This window comes from Phycodurus eques, chromosome 4 (genome assembly GCF_024500275.1).
Source record: "Phycodurus eques isolate BA_2022a chromosome 4, UOR_Pequ_1.1, whole genome shotgun sequence".
NCBI lineage: Eukaryota > Metazoa > Chordata > Actinopteri > Syngnathiformes > Syngnathidae > Phycodurus > Phycodurus eques.
This window is the reverse complement of record NC_084528.1, coordinates 28,348,144-28,369,825: the sequence shown is the minus strand read 5'-3', so window position 1 is coordinate 28,369,825 and position 21,682 is coordinate 28,348,144. Positions and strand designations below refer to the sequence as shown.

Here is a 21,682-nt window from a genome sequence, read left to right as displayed (position 1 = left end):
CAATACATTGAGTGGCATGAAAGAAAATTGAGACATTTGAGTCGTGCGCTTCACCTTCCGGTCCAGCTGGTGGCGCTAATTGGCTGTGCCTACAAGAAGAACCGCCTCCCTCTCTGAGGTGGCTGCTCCTCGGTTGTGACGTCACACAGGCTGTGGCTTCATTGTGCGAAGACGACGACGTGACGTTTATGTGGACCACACAGCTCAGGTAACACCCAATAAATAATATTTTCCACGTGCACCCATTAATTTATACTTCATCACCGAACAGCAGCGACGGGATGATATTGGACGTCTCGAGCGATTCGCACCCGGAATAGTATCGCAATAAATCACAGAATTTATGCTAACTATACTACCATTAGATGTGCAGATAAGGGATACTTTGTTTATGGATGTTTTAGGTCATGTTTTAGTATTTGGCCCACTCTCAGCTCTGCACTGATGTAAATAAATGGATTTATAAATCCGGCTAAATGTCCCGACAGCTGCACTCCAGCTTCCATCACTCGTCTATTGTAATACAAATGCATTATCCCATTCATTCTCCTGCCTGTGGCCATCTGGATAGCGCACAATAAACACCCAAGTCGGTCATTCGGTCCCAATTCTAATGAGTAAGTCATTCTTTCGAAGGACTGAAACTTACAATATGCAGAAGTACAAAAAATATATATATTTATCAAAGTTTTTAATCGGTGTTGATAAATCCCACCTGCTCTCTCCTGTAACATCGTGCATGTCTACTGATGTACAGCATTTATTGTTTATAAATGTAGAATGAGAGACTTAAAGTTGGAATGGTTTGAATTGGTCAAGATATGTGGAAGAATAAGGTAATAATGTCAAATTAATCCGAGAATATTATTGTGGAAATTTGGGAATGTGCTAAATACAGTTCTGTATATGTCCTGAATGAGCTAAATATTTTCAAGCTGGAATGGTTTGAAACTGTTAAGAAATGTGTAAGGAGAAGGTCATATTGTAAACTATCTGTTCACTCAGGAATTTTCTTGTGAAAATTTGGGGAATGTGAGGCAGCACGGTTCGGAATTTTATTGTGAAAATTTGGGGAATGTGAGGCGGTACGGTGGACGACTGGTTAGAGCGTCTGCCTCACGGTTTTGAGAACCGGGGTTCAATCCCTGGCCCCACCAGTGTGGAGTTTGAATGTTCTCCCCGTGCCTACGTGGCTTTTCTCCGGGCACTCCGGTTTCCTACCACATCCCAAAAACATGCATGATAGGTTCATTGAAGACTCTAAATTGCCCGTAGGTGTGAATGTGAGTGCGAATGGTTGTTTGTTTGTATGTGCCCTGCGATTGGCTGGCAACCGCCTCTTGCCCGAAGATAGCTGGGGTAGGCTCCAGCACGCCCGCGACCCTAGTGAGGAAATGCGGTACGGAAAATGGATGGATGGATGGGGAATGTGATAAATAGTTTGTTCCCAAGATGCCCTGAATGAGCTGAATAGTTTGATGTTGGAATGGTTTGAGTCGATCAAGAAATGGGGAAGGAGGGGGTATTACCTTCGGAAATTCTATTGGGAAGATGTGTTAATTTATGGAATGTGAGAATTATTGGAATATGGAAAGTAGTTTCCCAGATGTTCCAAATGAGCTGAACAGTTTAAATATGGAATGGGAAAGATGGTTTATGATAATTTTAACTGTCTCGTTCACTTGTTTTGTGAGTTAAATGTATTTCTTTATTTTTGGGGGTTGGGGGTAACTAGTAACTAGTTTCCTGCATTTCCTGATTTTGTTGCTATTTTGAACGCTATAGTATAGTATTCACAAAATAAATTCTTATTTGGGGTTGATCTTGATCCACAGCCACGTGTGAACAGTGCTGTGGGGGAACCATGCCGAGCCCAGCCCAGGAGGAGAGTGGGCCAAACCCAGTGAGCACCCAAACCGCACTGGAAGCATCAGCCAATGACACGGATTCTACTGAGCCAGCACCAATTGAAGCAGGTGCACAAGAAGGGAGGAATGCATCCCCTGAGGAGACGAACGGAACCCAAACTGATAAAACGCTGGCAGATAATTCACTTCAACAAGCTGCGGCGACTGTCGAACCCTCAGACAACACTGAAGGGATGAAGACTGATCAGGGTCCAAAGACAAATCCTCCATCAGAGTTGACACCCGATGCAAACAAAGATGCCGGGACTGAAGAACAAAAGTCAAATAAAAAGGACAGGCGTTTCCCCTCCAAGAAAGCCATGGTAGATCCTCTGAAGATGGACATGACCAAGCCAGTGGTTATGCCGCTCACATGTAAGTAACTTGACGTCCATGTGTGTCATTTCGTTAACACTGAGCTCGGTTGATGTGGCCTTAAAATGAAATCTCAGATTTCGATCTGAATCTATTTTTTTCCACCACGCCTATAGAACAAGAAAATGATGATGACACTATTCAAAACAAGTTTGTTTTTTTTTCCTTCTGGAATTATCTTTTTTTCTTCTGATTCTAATCCACTGATTATAACCCCTATATGTAGCCACACTGTGGAGTTGATGTCCAATACAACAGAGATTCTGTCATGCTGTTAGAAATATTATTTAAAAAAATTAAAATCCATTGATAAACAGATTCCCACACAAGTCCGAGTAAATTTAGTCATATGCCCATGCGTATAGTGAAGATTTCAAAAGCTGATCATAATAATGTCATTTCATAGATGGATAAGTTTCATTTGAGCTGACCTTATTGTTTTGTTGAACAATTCTTATGGTACGTTAGCATACATAGGTTTGACGTGAACGTAAATTTCACCTCCGGTTCCATGTTCATTATCAAACGTTTTGCTGGGACCCTTTGGTGGTGTCTTAATAATAAAAAAAAAAAGCCAAGGTAAAATCAACAAATCAATAATTGCCAGGTGTTTTAATAACATGTCTGTCACGTTTTTGTTAAAATACCCTAAGGATCAGTAACTATAGCACACTTTAAACATGCTATTTTGTGTCATGCTGATATTGCCCCATTAGAGAGGACAGCCCTACTGTTCAGACCTGTGTTTGGACACCATCAAGCTAAAGAGCGATTTTTGGCCTGTGGGACTCAGGAGGCAGATGATGGGTACCAGCGGGCCAATCGGAAAACAGCTTTGGTGGTTGCTGAGGCAAAAACTCAGGTGTGGGAGGAGTTTGGTAACGCCATGGTGTATGGCTTCGAGGAATTTCTGGTCCACCATCAGGTGTCTCATGAGGGGCAAGCAGTGCACCATCAACACTGTGTACAGTGGGGATGGGGCGCTGGGTGCTTTCACCCATGTTTTTCAAAACAAAATCTAGAAGAAAATTAATAAAATTGTAGTAAACAGAGAACTATAATGTTCTTTTTTCAACTTCCCTCTGTTCTAAAACAAGCTTGGATTGTTTTTCAGCATCGGAGCTCTCCCTGCAGTGCATCGAGTGTCACATCATCTTCAGTGACTCCAAGAGCAAACAGCGCCACCTGAAGTTGAGCCATCCAGTCGAGTACGAGCAGTGCATCTTGAGGAATTCGGTTTTCACCTGCTACCACTGTGACAGCCACTTCACCAACTCCACGGAGCTCAGGGCCCATCAGAAAACCCACGTCGAAAGGAAACCCTTCAAGTGCCCTCTATGCGGCCAGGCCTTTAAAAGGTTATCCGAGCTCACGCTTCATAATAAGGTTCACATCGGGCAGGATGGTTACACCTGTCCCGACTGTGGCAAAACATGCAAAACGATAACGCTGCTGAAGTACCACAGTCGCGTACACACTGGAGAGAGGCCATATGTTTGCAAGGAGTGTGGGAGCAGGTTCAGCCTGTCCCAAACACTGCGGAAACATATGCAGTCACACTTGCCGGAAGGTGCCCAAGAAGCGGGAGATGCCGCAACCAAAGCGCAACGGAAGAAAGAGCTTGGTAAGAGAAAGTATTGAGATGTGCAGTACAGTAATCCCTCCTTTATCGTGGGGGTTACGCTCCAGACCACCCCCGCGATAGATGAAATCCGCAAAGCAGCGAGTATATTTATTTCTATACAAGGGTGCACATAAGTGGGGTGCTTGCTCACTCAAAATAATAAAAGGGCACCAGATTCAAGTGTATCACTGCGGACTTGCGTACCAACCATTTTGCTTGTTTTTGGGGTTAGGGGTGGAGCGGTAGGCCAAGCTTGAGCAGTGTTGTCCTGCACGTACAACACATTCAATTGAACAAACCTTTTGGGTGAATGTACCGAATTGAATCACTTCATGTTTCTTTCTCAGTTCAGTGGGGCTCAGCCAAGAGCGTGTGCTGCACCAGAAACTACCCTTAAATGCTGCCACTCGTGTGGCAGCTACGGCTTCGCTAAAAATCTGATGCAGTGAAGCTGCAAAACGTGACGCGTGATATGGCGAGGGACAACTTTACATATAATTTGGCGGCGTAAATGTATCATATGTTATGATGTATTTCTGCTTTCTTTATCTTTAGATGCCTTAAAATCCAAGTATCCCTGCTCTGTTTGCAAGGCCACTTTCAAGAGTCCCAAGACACGCCTTCGTCATCTCACAAACAAGCACAGTGTATCACTCTCTTTGCTTGGTAACCCCCTGCGAGCAAGGTCACACGTAAATCAGTTTACTCCAGTAATAATGCCGATATCCATTTCTCAACCATCGTTGCTACAGTTGGAGCCCAATGGGCCTCTTCAGAAAGTAGACGGCAATATTGACACAGAGCCAATACGCAGGCTTATTGAATCTTTGGGAAATGTCCAGAAAGTAAACCAAGTTGTGATTTTGGGTCAAGTGCCTCCTTATGCCCCAGCATTGGAAGTTCAACAGATGTCTGAGCTGTCCAATTCAGTCAACCTCAGACCACTCCAATCACATTCTGTGGGATTGAAACCAGCGGAATCGAAGACGGCGGAAGGAGACTTTTCAAACAACTCCTGTGATCCAATGGCGCAAACAATCATACTGGAACCGATCACGCCAGATGGACAGTTCATCAACCCGCCCTTCTCAGACTTGAGCTTTGGAGCCAGATTGGAACCAGAGGGAGAGGTGATGCATCAAATTAATCCACAACCTGGGATTAATACAACAAACTTCAATGCCTTTGAGCCATTGATTTTCCATAACGAAGGAACAGATCACAAGGAAGACCTTGAGCAAACTATCATATTGGAACTAACCCCTGCCCTGTCACCAACTGCTGAGCTGCAACAATCACAAAATGAGCCACAACCAGAAATCCCACCACCTTCACTGGTACCAACCACAGAACTGGAGAAAACTTCTTATCAAAGTATCGTAAATGAGCATAATACTGGCACACCAGTCCCATCTTTAGGGCCTACAGTTGAGCAGCACTTGACATCTTTACAAAGCGAAGTCCCATTGTTAGGGCCTATAGTTGAGCAGAACCTGACATCTTTACAAAGCAAGCAACAACATCTCCCAGCTTCCACTTTACCCTCATTATATGCACCCACACAAGCTTTAGGAGAACCTGGAGCTAACTCACAGGAGAGGGCTCAATCACAGACTCAAAAACTCAGTCAAGTTCAGGTGGACTCATCATCCAGCAGTGGAACCCCTCAGGAGTCTGAAGAGAAGCCTTCACAAGAGGAAGAATCACCGGTTAATCGAAAGGACGACAAAGATCAGATGGAAAGTCCGTCTGATTCCATCGATACTTCTGCTAAAAGGAAGGGCCCTTCACAATCATCCGGAAAGCAGGGACCACAGACGTCAGAGTTACCTGTGAATTTAATGTCAGCCCAAGAGCTTGTGAAAGTACGCAAAAGAAAGCCAGCCAGGGCCTTAATCATACAAGGTTATATGCAAGAACTAATTGGGTCCATACTTGATGACGATTTACAAAGTGTTGGCAAACCAGCCAAACGCAAAAAAACAAAAAAGTCTCATCTTTCTAACTTTAGCCCACAAAAGAAAGAGAAGAAAAACAAAAAACAAGGAGTGCCTTCTCAGCAATGCCAATCTCTCCAAAAAGAACCTATAGTCGGTGGTGCATCAAATCTGTTAGAGAATAAAGTTCCATCGAAGAAGGGAAAAATTGCCAATAAAAATAAAAAAGCAAAGAAGATTGCATCTTCAGCTGAAGTCAGTATGTCACCATTAACCAATGATTCACAAGGGAAAGAGAAAATAAGCAAGAAAAAAGAATATGCTGCAAAAGATCAGCATAAAAATAAACAAAAGGCTACAATTAAAAAGAAAATGAAGTCTAAAATAGTGCACAAAGGTGGTCCCAAGAATACAAAAGTAACAAAGATGACAAATAAAGAGAGAAAGAAAAAACAAGACACAGCGAGCCCAAAAAAGAACCGAACCAAAAGCCAAGCAGAGTCACCTGGCAAACAAGTAACACAAGACTCCCTCCTTTTGCTGAAAGGTCATAAGCAGCCCCAGCTGAAGGTTCACAAATTGGATCCTTCCAAAACATCTGGGCAAGAAACATCACCGAGAGATAACTCATCCCAGCACAGCAAAGACAACCGGGCAAAGCCTAAAACCAAGACTGCAAAAGATCCCAGCAATGTTGGTAAGAAAAAAGGGAAACCCAAAAAGATGTCATTGCTGGCATTTCTAAATGCATCCCATCAATCAAGTGAAACCCAGCTTGTCAAGCCAAAGACCGTTCGGAAACGCAAAGCTTCTTCAAACATTGAGACTGAAGGGGTGATAACCTCCGTGCATTCCAAGCGAGCTTTAGAGTGTAAAAACTGTGGGGAGGTGTTCAGTGAAGTCGCCTCACTTCAGAAGCACAAGGCAATGGTGCATATTTTAGAAAGTCCTGAACTTACATACACAAATGGGAACATTTTTGAAGGGGTGCCCAGATTAGATGTTTGCCGTCAAGAACGAGTAATTCGACTGATGAATCCGACCACAGGTTGGGATATTGAACCGGAGATGGCATTAGAGGACAGGGAACAAAGTGTCTCTTTTCCTGCTTTGATTCCATCTCCATCTTTGCCTGCTCAACCTGCTGATGAAGGCAGTGTTCAGCTTCCTGTCTCTCTGAAACCATTAGATCTGCTGAAAAACAAGACTTCTAGTCTGAATCCTCCATTCGATAGCACCACTCAAATGAAGCAAAATGAATCTGTGCTGTCCATAGACAAACAGCAAGAAAAACGTGCGCCCAAGAACCTCTGTTTAGAATCAGAACACCGGGCCCCCATAGAAGAGGACACTAAGGAGGATGCTATTTTTGGGGTAGATCTTGTTACAGTCGGGGAACAGAATGAAAGTAACAGCGTGGCTTTGCTTCAAGACAACCTTTCCCAAAGTGAATCTGTTGAAGATGCCAGTTCTGAAGCAGCTCGCTCTGAAAACCCAACAGAGGATCATGCAACAATTGTGAGATGTTTTCAGTCGGTGTCTTGCTCCACGCAGCAAAATGGAGTTAAAGATGAGGAAGAAGAGGTGTTAGTCCAGAGGAAAACCGAAGCAGGTAAAGGGTTTAAACAACGAGGAGCGCATCTAAGATTGGACGAGATGTCTAGATGTTTGGAACAAGATGCTGCTTTGGAAGCTGTATTGGAGATGGAACAGGGAGATTGTCAGGTCATTTACGAAAAAGTCAAGAGTAATTCCCAAATTAATGAAGATGAGACCACTGCACAACCTTCCGTTACTGATATTCATCCGGGACCTGATCCCCATAGAGGCCCTTCTAATGCCTCTAGTACTCCCCCAACACCCACGATTTTGGATGAATCCGGTGTATCTCAGGGAGAGCCGGACAGGGAGAGTCAGCCATCTCCAGGAATCTATCTTGAGAAGATTGTCACAGCCGAACCCGTGTTGGCTAACAGGGAGCCTCACAGGCAGACTGAAAGAAGGGTAAGAATTGAAGTACTGTACCGCTGTGTTGTGGGATGTATTGTTGCAAAAATGGCACCAACATACCCAATAGTCAATGAACTCGAGGCTGCAATTCTTGAATGTTTTTTCTTAATATATAATTTTCAGGGTTTGAAATGCACCGCTGAGAATAAGATGCAACCACTGATCAAGGTTGAGGAGAATGCATCAGATCCACTGCTTGGTGCACCCTTGAGTCAAAAAGAGAGCGGCAAATCAGGAGCAGGCATGCAGCCACAGCAGAACGGAGACATTCGGGCGGTTCTGGTGAAGCAGGAGAGTCGAGTCATGCTTGATGACACCCGATCCACACCGGATAGCAGACACAGCCAATGGAATGTGGAGCAAGTCACTGATCGAAACTCTGCCAGCCCACGTAAGTACTGATTTCAGAATAGTTATTCAACATTGCGGTCATGTTAAAACTGGTGTTACTTTTAATCGGTCGTGCAAACAAACCTGGTCCAACCTTTTCCAGATCTGAGTTTGTTCACTTCTGGTCCTAAATCCTGGTCCTAAATCCAATACAGGTTTTATGTTTTGCCACCTCAATATGAATTTTTGATATTCATACGACCTTGACGACGCTTACCGCTAACGTTTGTCAACAAAGTCACGTCTGCACCAGTCGTTATTTAAATTCACAACGTTTGTGTGTTTTGTGTTTTTCGGGTTACCTTAATAAGTTGAAACGCATTGTGGGGTTTATAACTAGCAAGAAGAATGTACTCAAATGTCTGTCCGTTGCGTTTAATAAACGGTTAACTTTCCCTGAAGTGCCCCCGTTATGTGAACCCACATAACACAACACCAAGCGAGGCGGTGACGTATTGGATGACCCCGCCGCCAGTCCGTGGCATCCGAAAGCCTGTTAGCCCACAAGCTAGCCTCTCGCTGTAGCATGGAAAACAACTATGTTGGATATTTTCCAGCCACCATAGGCTTTAAGTGGATATATTTTTGCAGTATAGGCATATGTTAGACGCACCAATGTATTTGAGTGACAATTGAAAGTTGTGCTGGGTGTTTTCAGTTAATTCAGCGGACAGGCCCACAGCATCTGAATTTTGAGAGAGCATCTTGATTTTTGACCATTTTGAAGCCTGATTTCATATACATGGCAATTTTTTGTATTCATTCAAATTTGCCAGGCTTGTTGGCACACTACTCTGTGGTGTGTCAGTCAAATTTACATTTTCACTTTACGGGGACTTTCATGAATTTGTTCAGCGCTTGATGGCGTTTGCTTGCTTACAGTCACAGACACCGAGGAGACGTCCAGTGACTGCCACCTGTCCCCTGACTTAAGCAACAAGCAGTGCATCTTCTACCCGGTGAAGGCAGAAGAAAGGGAGCTTCCCCTGGGTGCTGCTCACACGACCGGTGGAAGCCCAGAAGCATCCACTGATGTCAGACAGACTCTACATCCAGCCACAGGTGAGTCCCGGCTGTTTCCCGATGTGTTCGCACTACTATAGCAAAGCTCGCAGAACAACTTTTGAACTGTCAATGTTTACACAGATGAAGGCACTCCGCAAGACAACCATGATTTGAGAGGACCAGAGATGATGGGTGTTCATGACTTTGCAGATGGACAAGGTTTGTTTTCTCTTTTTCACTTACCGGAGACTACTGCACACATCCAATTATTTCGGATAGAGGGGGAGTATCAATAAATGTTGTAGATTCTAGCTTGTTTGTACCAGTCAAGTGATGCATTATTTTGTCAAACCGTACTTGGTTCAACTTTAACGTTGTCTCTCTACGTAACGATCAAATGTTAACCAAGCGCAACTTGAACTTCCAGCCGAAGCAGAGTTTCAGAATCCACCGGACATGCGGCGCTTTCTCATCCAGAGTTCTGATGAAGATCATACAAGAGGTTCGGCGTTGTCACAACCTCATGTTGACACAGAAGCCAAAGTCCTGGCCCATTTCAGCCAGAATCAAGGCAACTGCTCACACCAAGCAGACGTAACAACACAAACGTAAGGAGCAATGTTTTTGCTCTTCAAAATACTTGACTATGATACACTTTTTTTTTTTTTTATTTGTTGTTAGATTGAAATAATATAGAAAATAATAGAGAAAATTGTGAAATTATGACTATTTAGGGAAATAGTTTCTTGTTTTGATTGTTACAATTTAAGCAGTCAGAGCCGGGCTTATAGGAAATATATAAGAAAGTAAAAACCTGATTTGAAATATTCAGATTGTGCCTACGTTTTTATGTTTTGCTTTGTCAAGGGTGTTCCAAGCAGCACCGAGAGAGGCCACAGAACCTATTGAGTACTTCTCCAGGTACTTTGGCTGGGACACCTGGGTAGAAATGGCCCACTGCACCAATCAAACATCTGACTCTGTCACCGCGGCAGAAGTAGCCACGTTTGTTGGGATCCACATTGCAATGGGAACTTTGAAGGTTTGCGCATCTAAGTTCTCATTTGTGTGGCTTTCACGGGCAGGTTCAAAACTTAGCTGAGCTAATTTAGTTTGACTTCTTTCCACCAGTTTCCCAGTCCACGACTCTACTGGGACAACTTGACGAAGGTGCCCTTGATTGCGGAAGCCATGGCGCTTCCCCGCTTCCTTCAGCTGTCGCGGTTGTTGAAGCTTGCCTCACCTGCTAAGGATCCACTTAATATGAGAGAAAGAACTCATACTGACTTTTCTCGTCATTCCGCTAACAGGAGCGGCCAAAGGCGATTGCCAAATGACTCTGTGGACCCTTTGTGGAAGGTTGTGCCATTATTGTGCCGTTTCCAAAAAGGCTGCCAATCATTTAGAAGACTGGGTGACTATGCAGTGGATCAGTATTTAATTCCCTTAACTGGTAAGGTGCACAATAACAGGCTGGCTCTGCATAGCACCGCATTGATCGGATTTGGGGGTTTGCTCCTGCATTTGGATCTTAAAGCAGATCTATTGGACAAGGAAGATGCCGTCGAGAAAATGGTCCCCAAAGGCAGTACTGTGTTTCTTTGCAAACAAGAACTCTCCACTCCCGCTATGCTCGAGGGCCTCCTGGTGGCCGGGATCCACGGTGCTGGCCGAGTGGGCGGCGCGCAGGGCCAGATCGGAGATGAGTTCGTGAGCTCAGACGGCAAGCTGATGCTGCGCAGGTCGAACCGTGGCTTCATTCTCTCCACGGTGGGAAACGGTCACAGAAACATGGCCTCTCTTATCAACAAGTTTGAGAAAGCCCAGGCGGCAGTTCGCCTCAACAGAGATTTGTTGAATCTTTACTCCATCCCGGTTTCCACCTCACCAACAGGCTGGCCTCTCTCTGTGCTCTGGTACCTCACAGATTTGGCTTTGGTCAACTCATGGCTCTTGTACAGACACGATCAGATGGCCACATCTGCCCCTTTGTCTCTTATGGACTTCAGATTGGCCGTTTCCAAAGCCTTGATCCATTCCAGCGGGTCAGACCCTCAGAACTCTGTCCTCCCTCAACCCTCCCCGGGAAAAGCTAATGCGAGAACCGACCCACCGAATCCCGGCACAGTAGAGGAAAGCCCTCTCCCCGATGCGGCCACACGGTACGACGGTTCAGGCCATTGGCCAGAGCAGCTAGCCGAAGGCGAAGGAGGCAGGTGTCGTTTCGGCGACTGTCAGAGGACGTCGCGAGTTCTGTGCCTCAAGTGCTGTGTCTTCCTCTGCATCTCGCGCAACCACAACTGCTTTTTGAATTTCCACAGCCAGGCAAGTGCAGGAAATACCTAGCACCAGACCTTTCAGTCTTACTTTTCTGTATGTTACTAGTTTGGTGACAAATGAAGTCACCACAACAAACTAGCGGTGTCACAATATTAATTAATTGAGAACAGTGATACAAACACTACAGCACTAGTAGTTCAGAAGCTAGCTGTTACCTGATTCAGCAACATTTAGTTTCTCCCCCCCCCCCCCCCCCCCTCTTTTGCACTACAACAGTACATACAGTATATGCTGAAGTACAGAAATTCCCAAAATGTTACATTTATTTAAGAATTGTTAATGTACAGTATTTCCTCATATAGTGGTCATTAATTGAAAGGGGAGAGGTCTTTATTTTAACAGATGCCCCCCCCCCCCCCCACACAAATAACTAATGATCCTTACTTTCAACACTAGTGCAATATAGTATGTATTAAAATAAAACAATTATGATTATAGAAAACATCTATTCGAACTTCCATCGGTCACTGACGCTTTCTTGTTTTTCTTGTTGTGTTTGTCCTATTTGGAAACTTTCTGTTAAACTTTCCAGGTCAATGTTGCTTCCATTACTCCTTTAATATCCATCATAAACGTTGGTTGTCCAGATGCTAAATGGACTGTGCAGGCGATATGTGTTGTTGTAAAGACCCCTGGCGTAACACATCAGATGTCATAGTAAAGGTTTTTGCAGCCACTCAGGCGTACCACATATTCATTTTTTTCGTTGATGAGGTGTCTGTAGGTTGTTTAATATTTATGACACAGCCCAGCCGACAATAAATCAACGCATGGTATCTCTTAGCGGAGGCCACTGTTTAAGGAAATGCTGTATTTTGTTATTTTATAAAAAATTTTTGGTGGGGGTCGGGGGGGGGGAGTATTGTGAGAATGTCCTTGACTGGGCTTTAACCATGAAGAGAAAAGCTTATATCGAAACAACAGTAAATAAGTCCATGTAGTCTTGTTTTTTTTCCTGTCTTTCCTTCTTTACATTAATATGCACTGGCCATCTTGAGCTTTTGGAACATTCTGTCTTGAAGTAATAATAATTTTTTTAAAAAAATCATTGTATAGTATGTCATCTTTAAGAGTGTAGAAATACTCTACACGAACAATTTTGCACACCATTATGGATGTATTTACTGTGAAGGTCTCACTGTACGTACTTGTTGGAACAAGGTGGGTTTGACTCATTTCCTTGTCTGTTATTTTTTCTTCATTTTTATTATTATTTCACATTTCACAATGTTTATATTTAATAATTACAGACATTGTTTAGTTCTACTGTTGATATGCGACAAAAGTTTTTTTCAAAAGATTGGGAGTCAGGAGGTGGCACGGTGGACTACTGGTTAGAGCGTCTGCCTCACAGTTCTGAGGACCGGGGTTCAATCCACGACCCAGCCTGTGTGGAGTTTGCATGTTCTCCCCGTGCCTGCGTGGGTTTTCTCCGGGCACTCCGGTTTCCTCCCACATCCCCAAAACATGCATGGTAGGTTGATTGAAGACTCTAAAATTGCCTGTAGGTGTGAGTGCGAATGGTTGTTTGTTTCTATGTAGCCCTGCGATGGACTGGCAACCAGTTCAGGGTGTACCCCACCTCCTGCCCGATGATAGCTGGGATAGGCTCCAGCACTCCCGCGGCCCTTGTGAGGATAAGCAGCTTGGAAAATGGATGGATGGATGGGAGTCAGGACTACATAAATCATAAACAACGTTGCATTGAAGAAAATGTGTGGCTTTGTTGGGGCATGCACAACAAAACTGGCCATGGAATTCAGGTGGAATTTTTTAAAAAAAATTTTTTAATTTTTTTATTTAAATTTCTTTCATCTTGTCACAGATCAAATTGTCTTTTCTCATGAAATAAAGTTCTATGACCATATTGAAATTAAATAATTTGAAGACAACAGAAGTTGCTGATGCACGGCACAATAAGGCACGATCAGATACCGCTGTAATTACGGTCATTGTAATTAATATTCATGGCCTGTTTTTCATGCAAATAATTACTGTATTTACGACTGCATTAGCGCAGAGTAATGACTGCCAGACTATGACACGTTCTGATGTCCGTATTTGGTGGTTCAAGGAATGGAACTGATCCATTGGAAACCCCTGTACTTTTTTCATAAGCAGTTCATTAATGAGTAATTCACAATTCAAATGCTAAAAAGGCTATGTCTTAATTTGTCACCACCTGACAACAGATATGTTTATTTTCAGTAGCTTAAAACACATTTTTTTTAAAGATGCAAATGTATGTAAGATAAGGGAATGTGAACTAACAAATACTGTACAACATTGAGCAACAAAAGGGCTGGGATACTCAAATGGTGGGTCGGGACCCAAAAGTGGGTCTCTGACACATATCGGTGGGTCATGGAGAGGTAGTTAAAACAATTACAGCGGATCCTTCATTTATGACATTGATTCAAAGGTACAAATGGTGTCAATGAACTATTTTATTATAGCGGTGTAAGAATATGCACTCACGCTGTCAGTTTACGACAGATACACATCCGTAAGAACAATTCGTCAAGGGAGGAACCCCTGTAGACTGAAATATTTAATATGCATCCCAGGTCGGACTTTGGAAAATAACATTACATTGCGTGATATGTAATGATAGGCCTACACGTGCTCGCATTTGTTACACCTCTGCACCATACCAAGTTCCCACACGGGACATATTAGGTCTAATAAAGAAGAGATCAGTGTCAAAATATGTGAAATTTTGTGTAGTTGTGAATTATCCATCCTTCTATACTGCTTAAGACACTAGTGTCGTTGGTGTGCTGAAACCTATCCCAATTGACTTTGAGCGAGAGGCAGGATACACCAGCCAATCGCAGGGCACAGACAGATAAACAACCATTCACACCTTAGGAAAATTGAAAGAGTTTTCAATGAACCTAACATGCATGTTTTTGAAGAGTTTGAGAAAACCCACACCAGAATTGAGAGAACATGCAGACTCAAAGGCCAGAGCCCAGATTCAAACCACCAACCTCAGAATTGTGAGACGGATGTGCCAACTCATCTACCATGCCCTCAAATGTGACTTAATTTTACTATATGTATTTTTGTACATGCAGTTGTCAAGTTCACCCTAAGGTGCTCAGAAAGGCACTTTGGTCATGTAAGCATAACATATAATATACTGTTTCAAACTCTCAATTTATGAAAAATTAACAGTTGAGAACCAATGCTATCGGGAAAACTTTTGCATAATGTATTGGAATTAAATGTTGTTGTGATTTTGAATATATTACCACATTATGCACATAATAGTGCAGTTTCCACCAGTGTGCGTATGTGTAACGTGTAGTTTAAGCATTTGATTTAAAAGAAGGCCGCCGATGAGATTGTCCAATGAACGCTCAGATTTTGGTCACGTGACCAAATCATTCACTATAGAATCGGACACAACTGAACGATTAAAAAAAAAAAAGATTCTCCGTTCACTTTAGTCAAATTACAAGTACACATTTAAAATACCGAGTGCAGATTTGCGTGCGTACAGTTATAATTTGTCTGGCCAAAAAGGTTGTTTTTTTCGTCGTTTATTTGGTCGGTAGGGATTGCCGCCATCTTACTTGTCCTAACGGCTGGTCTCGCACCAGGAAGTGTCCGACGACTATTTTTTTTTTTTTTTTTTTTTTTTTTTTTTTAATAATACTTCTCTGGGGTCAAGTCTGTCAATCCATCTACATTCAGAGAGCTCTTTGAGGTAACGTACTTGTCTATCTAGATGTTATTTTAAAGACACGTCTTTATTTCTATGTATTTGCTTATGCTCCAATCACTCGCAACACGTTTGCAGGCGCCATCCACGGGTGCAAACTTAAAGACGAAAAGTGTTTGAGCGGCATTCTGTGTTGTTAGCGCTAGCTAGCATGGCTTAGCATTACGTTTGGTTCGCTACTTTGGCATTACGCAATTTGAGCACCTATATTTCTTGTAGGTAAACTCGAACGAGGGGCATATACGCAAAATATTATATTCCGGTACACCAGAATGAGATATACACATTTAATGTGTACATATTAGCGCTTGAAAATGCTTGCTTACATGAGGCTAACGAGTCAGGCGAGGTAGCGGCCTGGAAAGGCTGCAACGCGAGTAGACGTGAACTGAAACTTGAGTGGGAAAATAAAATACCCAATAAACTTGGCACAGTTAACACGTTGTCGTTGTGTAAATACGCATATTAGTGCAACCTGTAATTAATTTGCACCTTAATGGTCTATGTCTTACGAATGTTTGTTTGTTTAACCGTATGTAACGCTGATTTGATTTGTACTTAATATAAGCATAAGCCTATTAGCATAATTTGAACGTTTTCTGAAGTCAAGTCAAAACGCAACAATACAACATGTAATCGATAAATTTGAATACGGCAGGAGAGTTCATTTATTGCAGCATTGCACATACAAAAATGAAACTACAGATTCATTCAACACAAGAAAATAATTTCCAGAGGGCCAATTTCAACCTCATTACCATTAAAAAAATACCTTTTTTTTAATGTAACATTCTAAGTTCTTGATGGTAAAATGTGGGTTTTCTTTAGCTGTAAGCTAAAATCACCCCAATAATTAAAATAGCTTATTCTGTGTCGTGAATCTATATAATATGTTTTTGAATTAAACCACACAATTATAATTTATTGAGATGCATTTGTACAGGAAGAGTCCAGTTGTCTCAATTCAACCATTGCGGATTGCCATGCTCTGGATGACTGAAAATCTACAAAAGAAAGAAAAAGAAAAAAGAAAAAATGTTGATATTGTGAGAGTAAGGTTAAAATCGATGTAACTATTTGACATTCTATCCGTTATATTTTGTACAGGATTTCACTGTGGATTCTTAATATTCCACGATGGACTCTGACATTTTAAACATTGAAGATATTGTGATGGGACGGGGACTGCCCAATCCCCCCCCACAAGCCGCTCCTGAAAAACCAGTGGAGCCATTTAAGCGGCCCATCAGTTTGAATGGACCTCTAGCACCCACTGCGCAACCCTGTGAGTAAAACACGAAGCTTGACTGGTGATGGATTGCCAGAATGATGATCTACAAAGGCGAATGTGTTTCAACACTCCAAATCATTTGTTTTACTCCACACTATTGCCATTGCAATACCTTTAATTGTACACTTAACATATTTTAAGTGACGTTTTAACATAAAATGTCTTGCAAGCCTCAGCAGAAGTTAACCTTTCATGTGAATATAATAATGACGCTAAAACACTTAATTTATGATGACGAATAAGGTGGTGTATTAAAGGTGTTTCAAATATGCTCCACCATCGGAGAAAGAGGACATCTGATTTAGTGCAATGCACCAAATAAACATTTTCATATCATCAGAAGTTAGTTTTCGAGCAGGAAACGGAAAACTCATAGCGCCTTTTGATCACCGGGGACAAGCATATCTGTTGGCAGCTCGCTAACGTAGCAAACAGATGTGACTCAAATGCACTAGAAACATGGCGACTATTTCCAGCTATCATGACACTGAAACACTTGTTGGACAAAAGGGCATGTTCTTTCTCGTCTCTTACCACAGCACGTCTTTCATAAAAAGTGTTGAAATAATAAAAATACATACACAGTTAACCCTTTGATTGCTGGCTGAAGTGGGGTCTATTGAGGGCCTCTGATGGCACACATACGGTGTGCAAGGCATTAAAAAAAAGTTGTTTTAAAGAAAATGTTGGTCAAATTTACGAGTTTCAAGGCATACTACGTTTGAGGCAAATATGTGAAACAATGAAGAATTCATCTTCTCTTTTATTCAACCTCTGAATTTATCATGATGCATATGTATGACCGCTTCACTGGCATATTCACCTGTTGCTTTTTCTTCCATCCCCTTCAGACCAGCATGAGAATCTGCAGTGTTTCCAGTGCTTCATCACCTTCTGCAATGCCAAAGCCAAGGAGAGACACATGAAGAAGAGCCACCGGGAAGAGTACAAGCAACAACTTCAACAGGTGTGCTTTCTCTAATCTGCTGCCCGTATATCTGTTCAGTGATTTATTTTTATTAATTGTAATAAGTTAATTTTGGATACCCTATTTTTTTTACAAAGTGGCCATTTCTTTACTCGACATCAGGGCAGTAGGCATCTATTAGTAGTAAGGTTTTTATCAGGCCTGCTGCCAACTGGCCAATGCGGCCGAAGTGGACCACTGCGAAAAGTTTGATTGGTGATTTTCGTCACACACCAAGCGATTGAGACAATGCGTAGGTAGCGACACATTGTAATGAAAAAAACGCAACGCTGTCTTGGGTTTTGAGGCACTGCATAAACAGTATACTGTGCTGCATTAATATTTTAATTTTTTTTGTATTGAACAGCAAAAATATGGTGCTATTGTCAAGGAAGAAATGGATTGCCACAATGAGAGGAAACAGGCGAGAATAAAGGAGCGATTATTCATATTTTGAGAGGCAATTGGCAATAATGGATCGTGATATTCATTGGCTGCGCCAGTACATTTTGCCAACACAGACGCCACGATGTGCTTTGTAGCAAAAAAAATTTTTGTGCTAAATCTCTGGATTTTGCTGTGATAATTTTTTACGTAAATGTTACTGTAGACTCACATAGCAATAAGCCAGCTGGAAAGCGTGCGTAAATGGCAATGTCTACATTTTGGGATCATTTCACACACAATTTGTATTTATTAATTTATTTATTTTTTGCATGTATACATATGTGCCCTCACGAGTCCAAAAATGGCATTGTGATTAATATTGCATTAGTGGTCGAGCGAAATTAACGTCACAACTACCTTCGCACGTTGCGCCAGCTATATGCGTAACGTCACATGACCAAACCTTACTGTAATGCCCTCGCATGTGGCTAAGGAGAGCCGCAGTCACAGATGAACTTTTAGACGTTTATTGAATTGACAAACAGTAAAACACATATATACAAAATGAAAACACTCGCTGGGAGGACTGTAGACCACAGCGGCACCAAGACGCTCACACTCCAGCTCTTGATGTCACTCACTAGGCCACACCCCTTAAAGGCACACATCAACACAAATGTAACAGTACGTACAGAAATTCAACTTTATAAAACTTGAAATAATTATTTCTCTTCATTCTTTTGTGTGTATACAATATAGTGTTGTTTTCCTTCATTAAAAACGTGACAAAAATTGAAGCTTTTTATGTGGGGACTGGAACAGATTAATTTCAGTTTTTCCGAAATGCAACTCAGGGAACTACTGTTTACTTATCTTTTTATTCAATGAATCTTAATCTCACGTGCCATTCATCCTCAGGGCAACACGCTGTTTACGTGCTACGTGTGTGACCGCACGTTTTTATCATCTGAGGAGCTGACACTGCACCAGCCAACACACAGCAAGGATGACAAGCCCTTCAAATGTGCCCACTGCAAGGAGAGCTTCAGAACATTCACTGAAGTGAGACCAATATTTGTTTTCTTACGATATTGTATTTAGGCAGCACAGTGTTCTAGTAGTCCGCGTGGCTGCCTCACAGTTCTGAGGTTTTGGGTTTGAATCTCTGTTCTGGCATTCCTGTGTGAAATTTGCATTTAATCGACTGGACGTTTTTATTAGCCGATAATAGCCTTTTTCAAATCGGCTGTGTTTTTTTTTTTTTTTTTTTTTTTTTTTTTTGGAAATTCTATCAAACAACAGTAGAGGAAATAAAAGAGTAAAACAAAAACAGCCACAATGCACAAAATGATAAACTATCAGCAAAACTAATGTACACAAAAAAGATTGGCTCCTGTCTATGTACATCATATATTTAAAAGTCAACTCTCAAATGTAAGACATCTCCTCATGACAAAGAAAATGATGGAGAAATGTGATTTACCATTAAATGTTTTACCATTAACTTATCATGTTTTTAAACTGCATACATTTATGTCCTAAATGTAAAGATAAATTCATCACTGAATGCTTTTTTTTGCATGTTTTTGTACTTGAAGATTCCTCTCTTTTGTAAAATATAAATACTCATGGACAAAGTATTGTAAAAGTCAAATGTTCTGCCTGTAATTCTTATCTTGGTTGTAAGCATTGAGACCCCAAAAGTTATTTTAGTCATATATATATATTTAAATTAATCGCCCAATTCATCAGTTATCAGAATTTTTTTTCTGCAAAATATCGTCATCGGCAACTGGCAAAAAATAAATAAAAATCCATCGGTCATGCCCTAGTTTGCAATTATAAAAAAAAAAAAAAAAAACATTTTATCTGCACTCGTGTGGGCTTTGTTCCTCCCACATTCCCAAAACATGCATGCTGGGTTAATTGAAGACACTAAATTGTCATTGAATGGCGTTGAATGTGAGTGTGAATGGTTGTTTGTATGTGACCTGTGATTGAACAGTCCAGGGTGTACCCTGCCCTTTGCCCAAAGTCTGCTGGGTTAGGCTCCCGCTCACCCATGACAAGTTGTATTGAAAATGGATGGATGTATATTGCCCTTGTTTTTCTTCTTCTTCCATATTACAGTGTGACTTATTTTCTCCTTTTTTGCAGCTGACGACACACAGAAGGCACGTGTGTCCAGAGAAGCAGCTGCCGTGTAAAGATTGCAACGAAACCTTCAGGAGTGCGGCGATGCTGCGCACGCATCGCCTGGCCCATCACTCTCGCCCTGAAGTTGAGACGGCCGAGCAGCCAGAGGAGACTGCCAAAAGCCATCGCTGCAAGAAGTGTGGCCAGGGATTCGACAGCGAATCGGAGCTGAACGAACACGAGCAGAAGTACCCCGAAGGCCAGCAGTGCGACGGCAGCGACGCGTCGGCCAAGAAGCGCGGACGGCAAGCCAAGGTCGAGGAGGGAGCGGGCGCGGAGAAAAGAGGAAAGCGAAAGAAGAAAGACGAGGCGGAGGCTTGTGAGGAAGGGGAGGCTGCCAATACTGGCGCCACTCCTGAGCCACCGGCAGCCCCAGCGGAGGAGAAAGCAAAAGCAGGCGGTGCAAAGCGAGGTCGCCCTCCTAAAACAGCAGTTGTTGTAAAGTGTGAAGCAGCAGATAAAGAAATCGCTGCAGCTGGCAGCGATGAAGCAGCAAAGGAGACAAAAGTTAAAGTTGAGACGGCGGCGCCCCGGCAGCACGCGTGTCCTGAATGTGAGCTCTCCTTCCCCAGCACACTTCAGCTGCGCACTCACAAGAAGGAGAAGCATACGGTCCGAAAAGCCCACCCGTGTGCCGAGTGCGACGAGAGCTTTGCCCGGGCGGAGCAGCTGGATACGCACATGTCACGTGCGCACGCCGTCGGCCGCTTCGCCTGCACCACCTGCGGCAAGAGCTTTGGCCGCGAGCGCACGCTGAAGGCTCACCAGAAGACCCACCCCGAAGAGCAGCCGGAGTCTCCCAAAAGATAATTGTGACAGGAAGTGACGAGAAGTGTCCCCTTGTTTTAGCATCCTCATTCTCAAGCTGTTGACATTTTGACAAATGGCATTGTAGGAGGTTTACACGGGATATCTCATTGACTAGCGAAATGTTTACTGTTAACTAAACAATAGTTGATTTGTAAAAACATAGTTTTGATTCACTTTTTAAGGTTTGTGTTTTTTTTTTTTTTTTTTTTAGTATGTAATGTGTGGTGTGAATTCTATTTTTTTCCCGTTAACAAAAAACAAATTTAAGTGTGTATTTTGTAAGCTATTAGATGCCATGTTTTAACTGTTTGTCAAAATAATGTACAACCTCTGGTTCATATGTATTGTTTACACTTAATATTTTGATCATGATCCTATCCCATTTTTTTAATAGACTTGATACAAGTATTATTATTTTTTTCTGAGTGCTCCAAGTTCAGTGTAGACAATTGATCCACTATAATCATGATTTCTAATGAGTGCTCCTTTCCTTTGCCACCAAGATGAGTTACTGTTATATACATTTCGTGAATGGAACTTATGGCTCTATCATGCCTACAGAGTCTCACAGTAAATAATGTATATTAAGTGTCTTCTCTCTGGATTGTTTCTCCCCCACTGCTGTGTCTGGACAGTGCAAATATGAAATAAAACAGGCTGCCCATGCAGGCTTTTGGACAAGTCTTTTGTAGCGTCTTTGCTTACAAGTCAAC

The 21,682-nt window shown here is 42.4% G+C and overlaps 2 protein-coding genes across 2 annotated transcripts; both read left to right on the top strand.

Annotated features, from left to right (window-relative positions):
* The first annotated feature begins 152 nt into the window (after positions 1–152).
* Positions 153–11,798, top strand: LOC133401723 (uncharacterized). The gene is made up of 10 exons (XM_061675021.1): positions 153–208; positions 1,836–2,282; positions 3,397–3,906; positions 4,462–7,847; positions 7,977–8,244; positions 9,126–9,305; positions 9,390–9,467; positions 9,676–9,856; positions 10,116–10,290; positions 10,380–11,798. Exons 2-10 carry the CDS (start codon positions 1,865–1,867, stop codon positions 11,592–11,594), a joined length of 6,411 nt encoding a protein of 2,136 aa, XP_061531005.1. The 5' UTR covers positions 153–208; positions 1,836–1,864; the 3' UTR covers positions 11,595–11,798.
* Positions 11,799–15,236: 3,438 nt separating this feature from the next.
* On the top strand, positions 15,237–21,650 carry znf576.2 (zinc finger protein 576, tandem duplicate 2). Its single transcript, XM_061675020.1, has 5 exons — positions 15,237–15,303; positions 16,426–16,603; positions 17,461–17,576; positions 18,882–19,025; positions 20,121–21,650. Exons 2-5 carry the CDS (start codon positions 16,456–16,458, stop codon positions 20,967–20,969), a joined length of 1,257 nt encoding a protein of 418 aa, XP_061531004.1. The 5' UTR covers positions 15,237–15,303; positions 16,426–16,455; the 3' UTR covers positions 20,970–21,650.
* Positions 21,651–21,682: the final 32 nt, after the last annotated feature.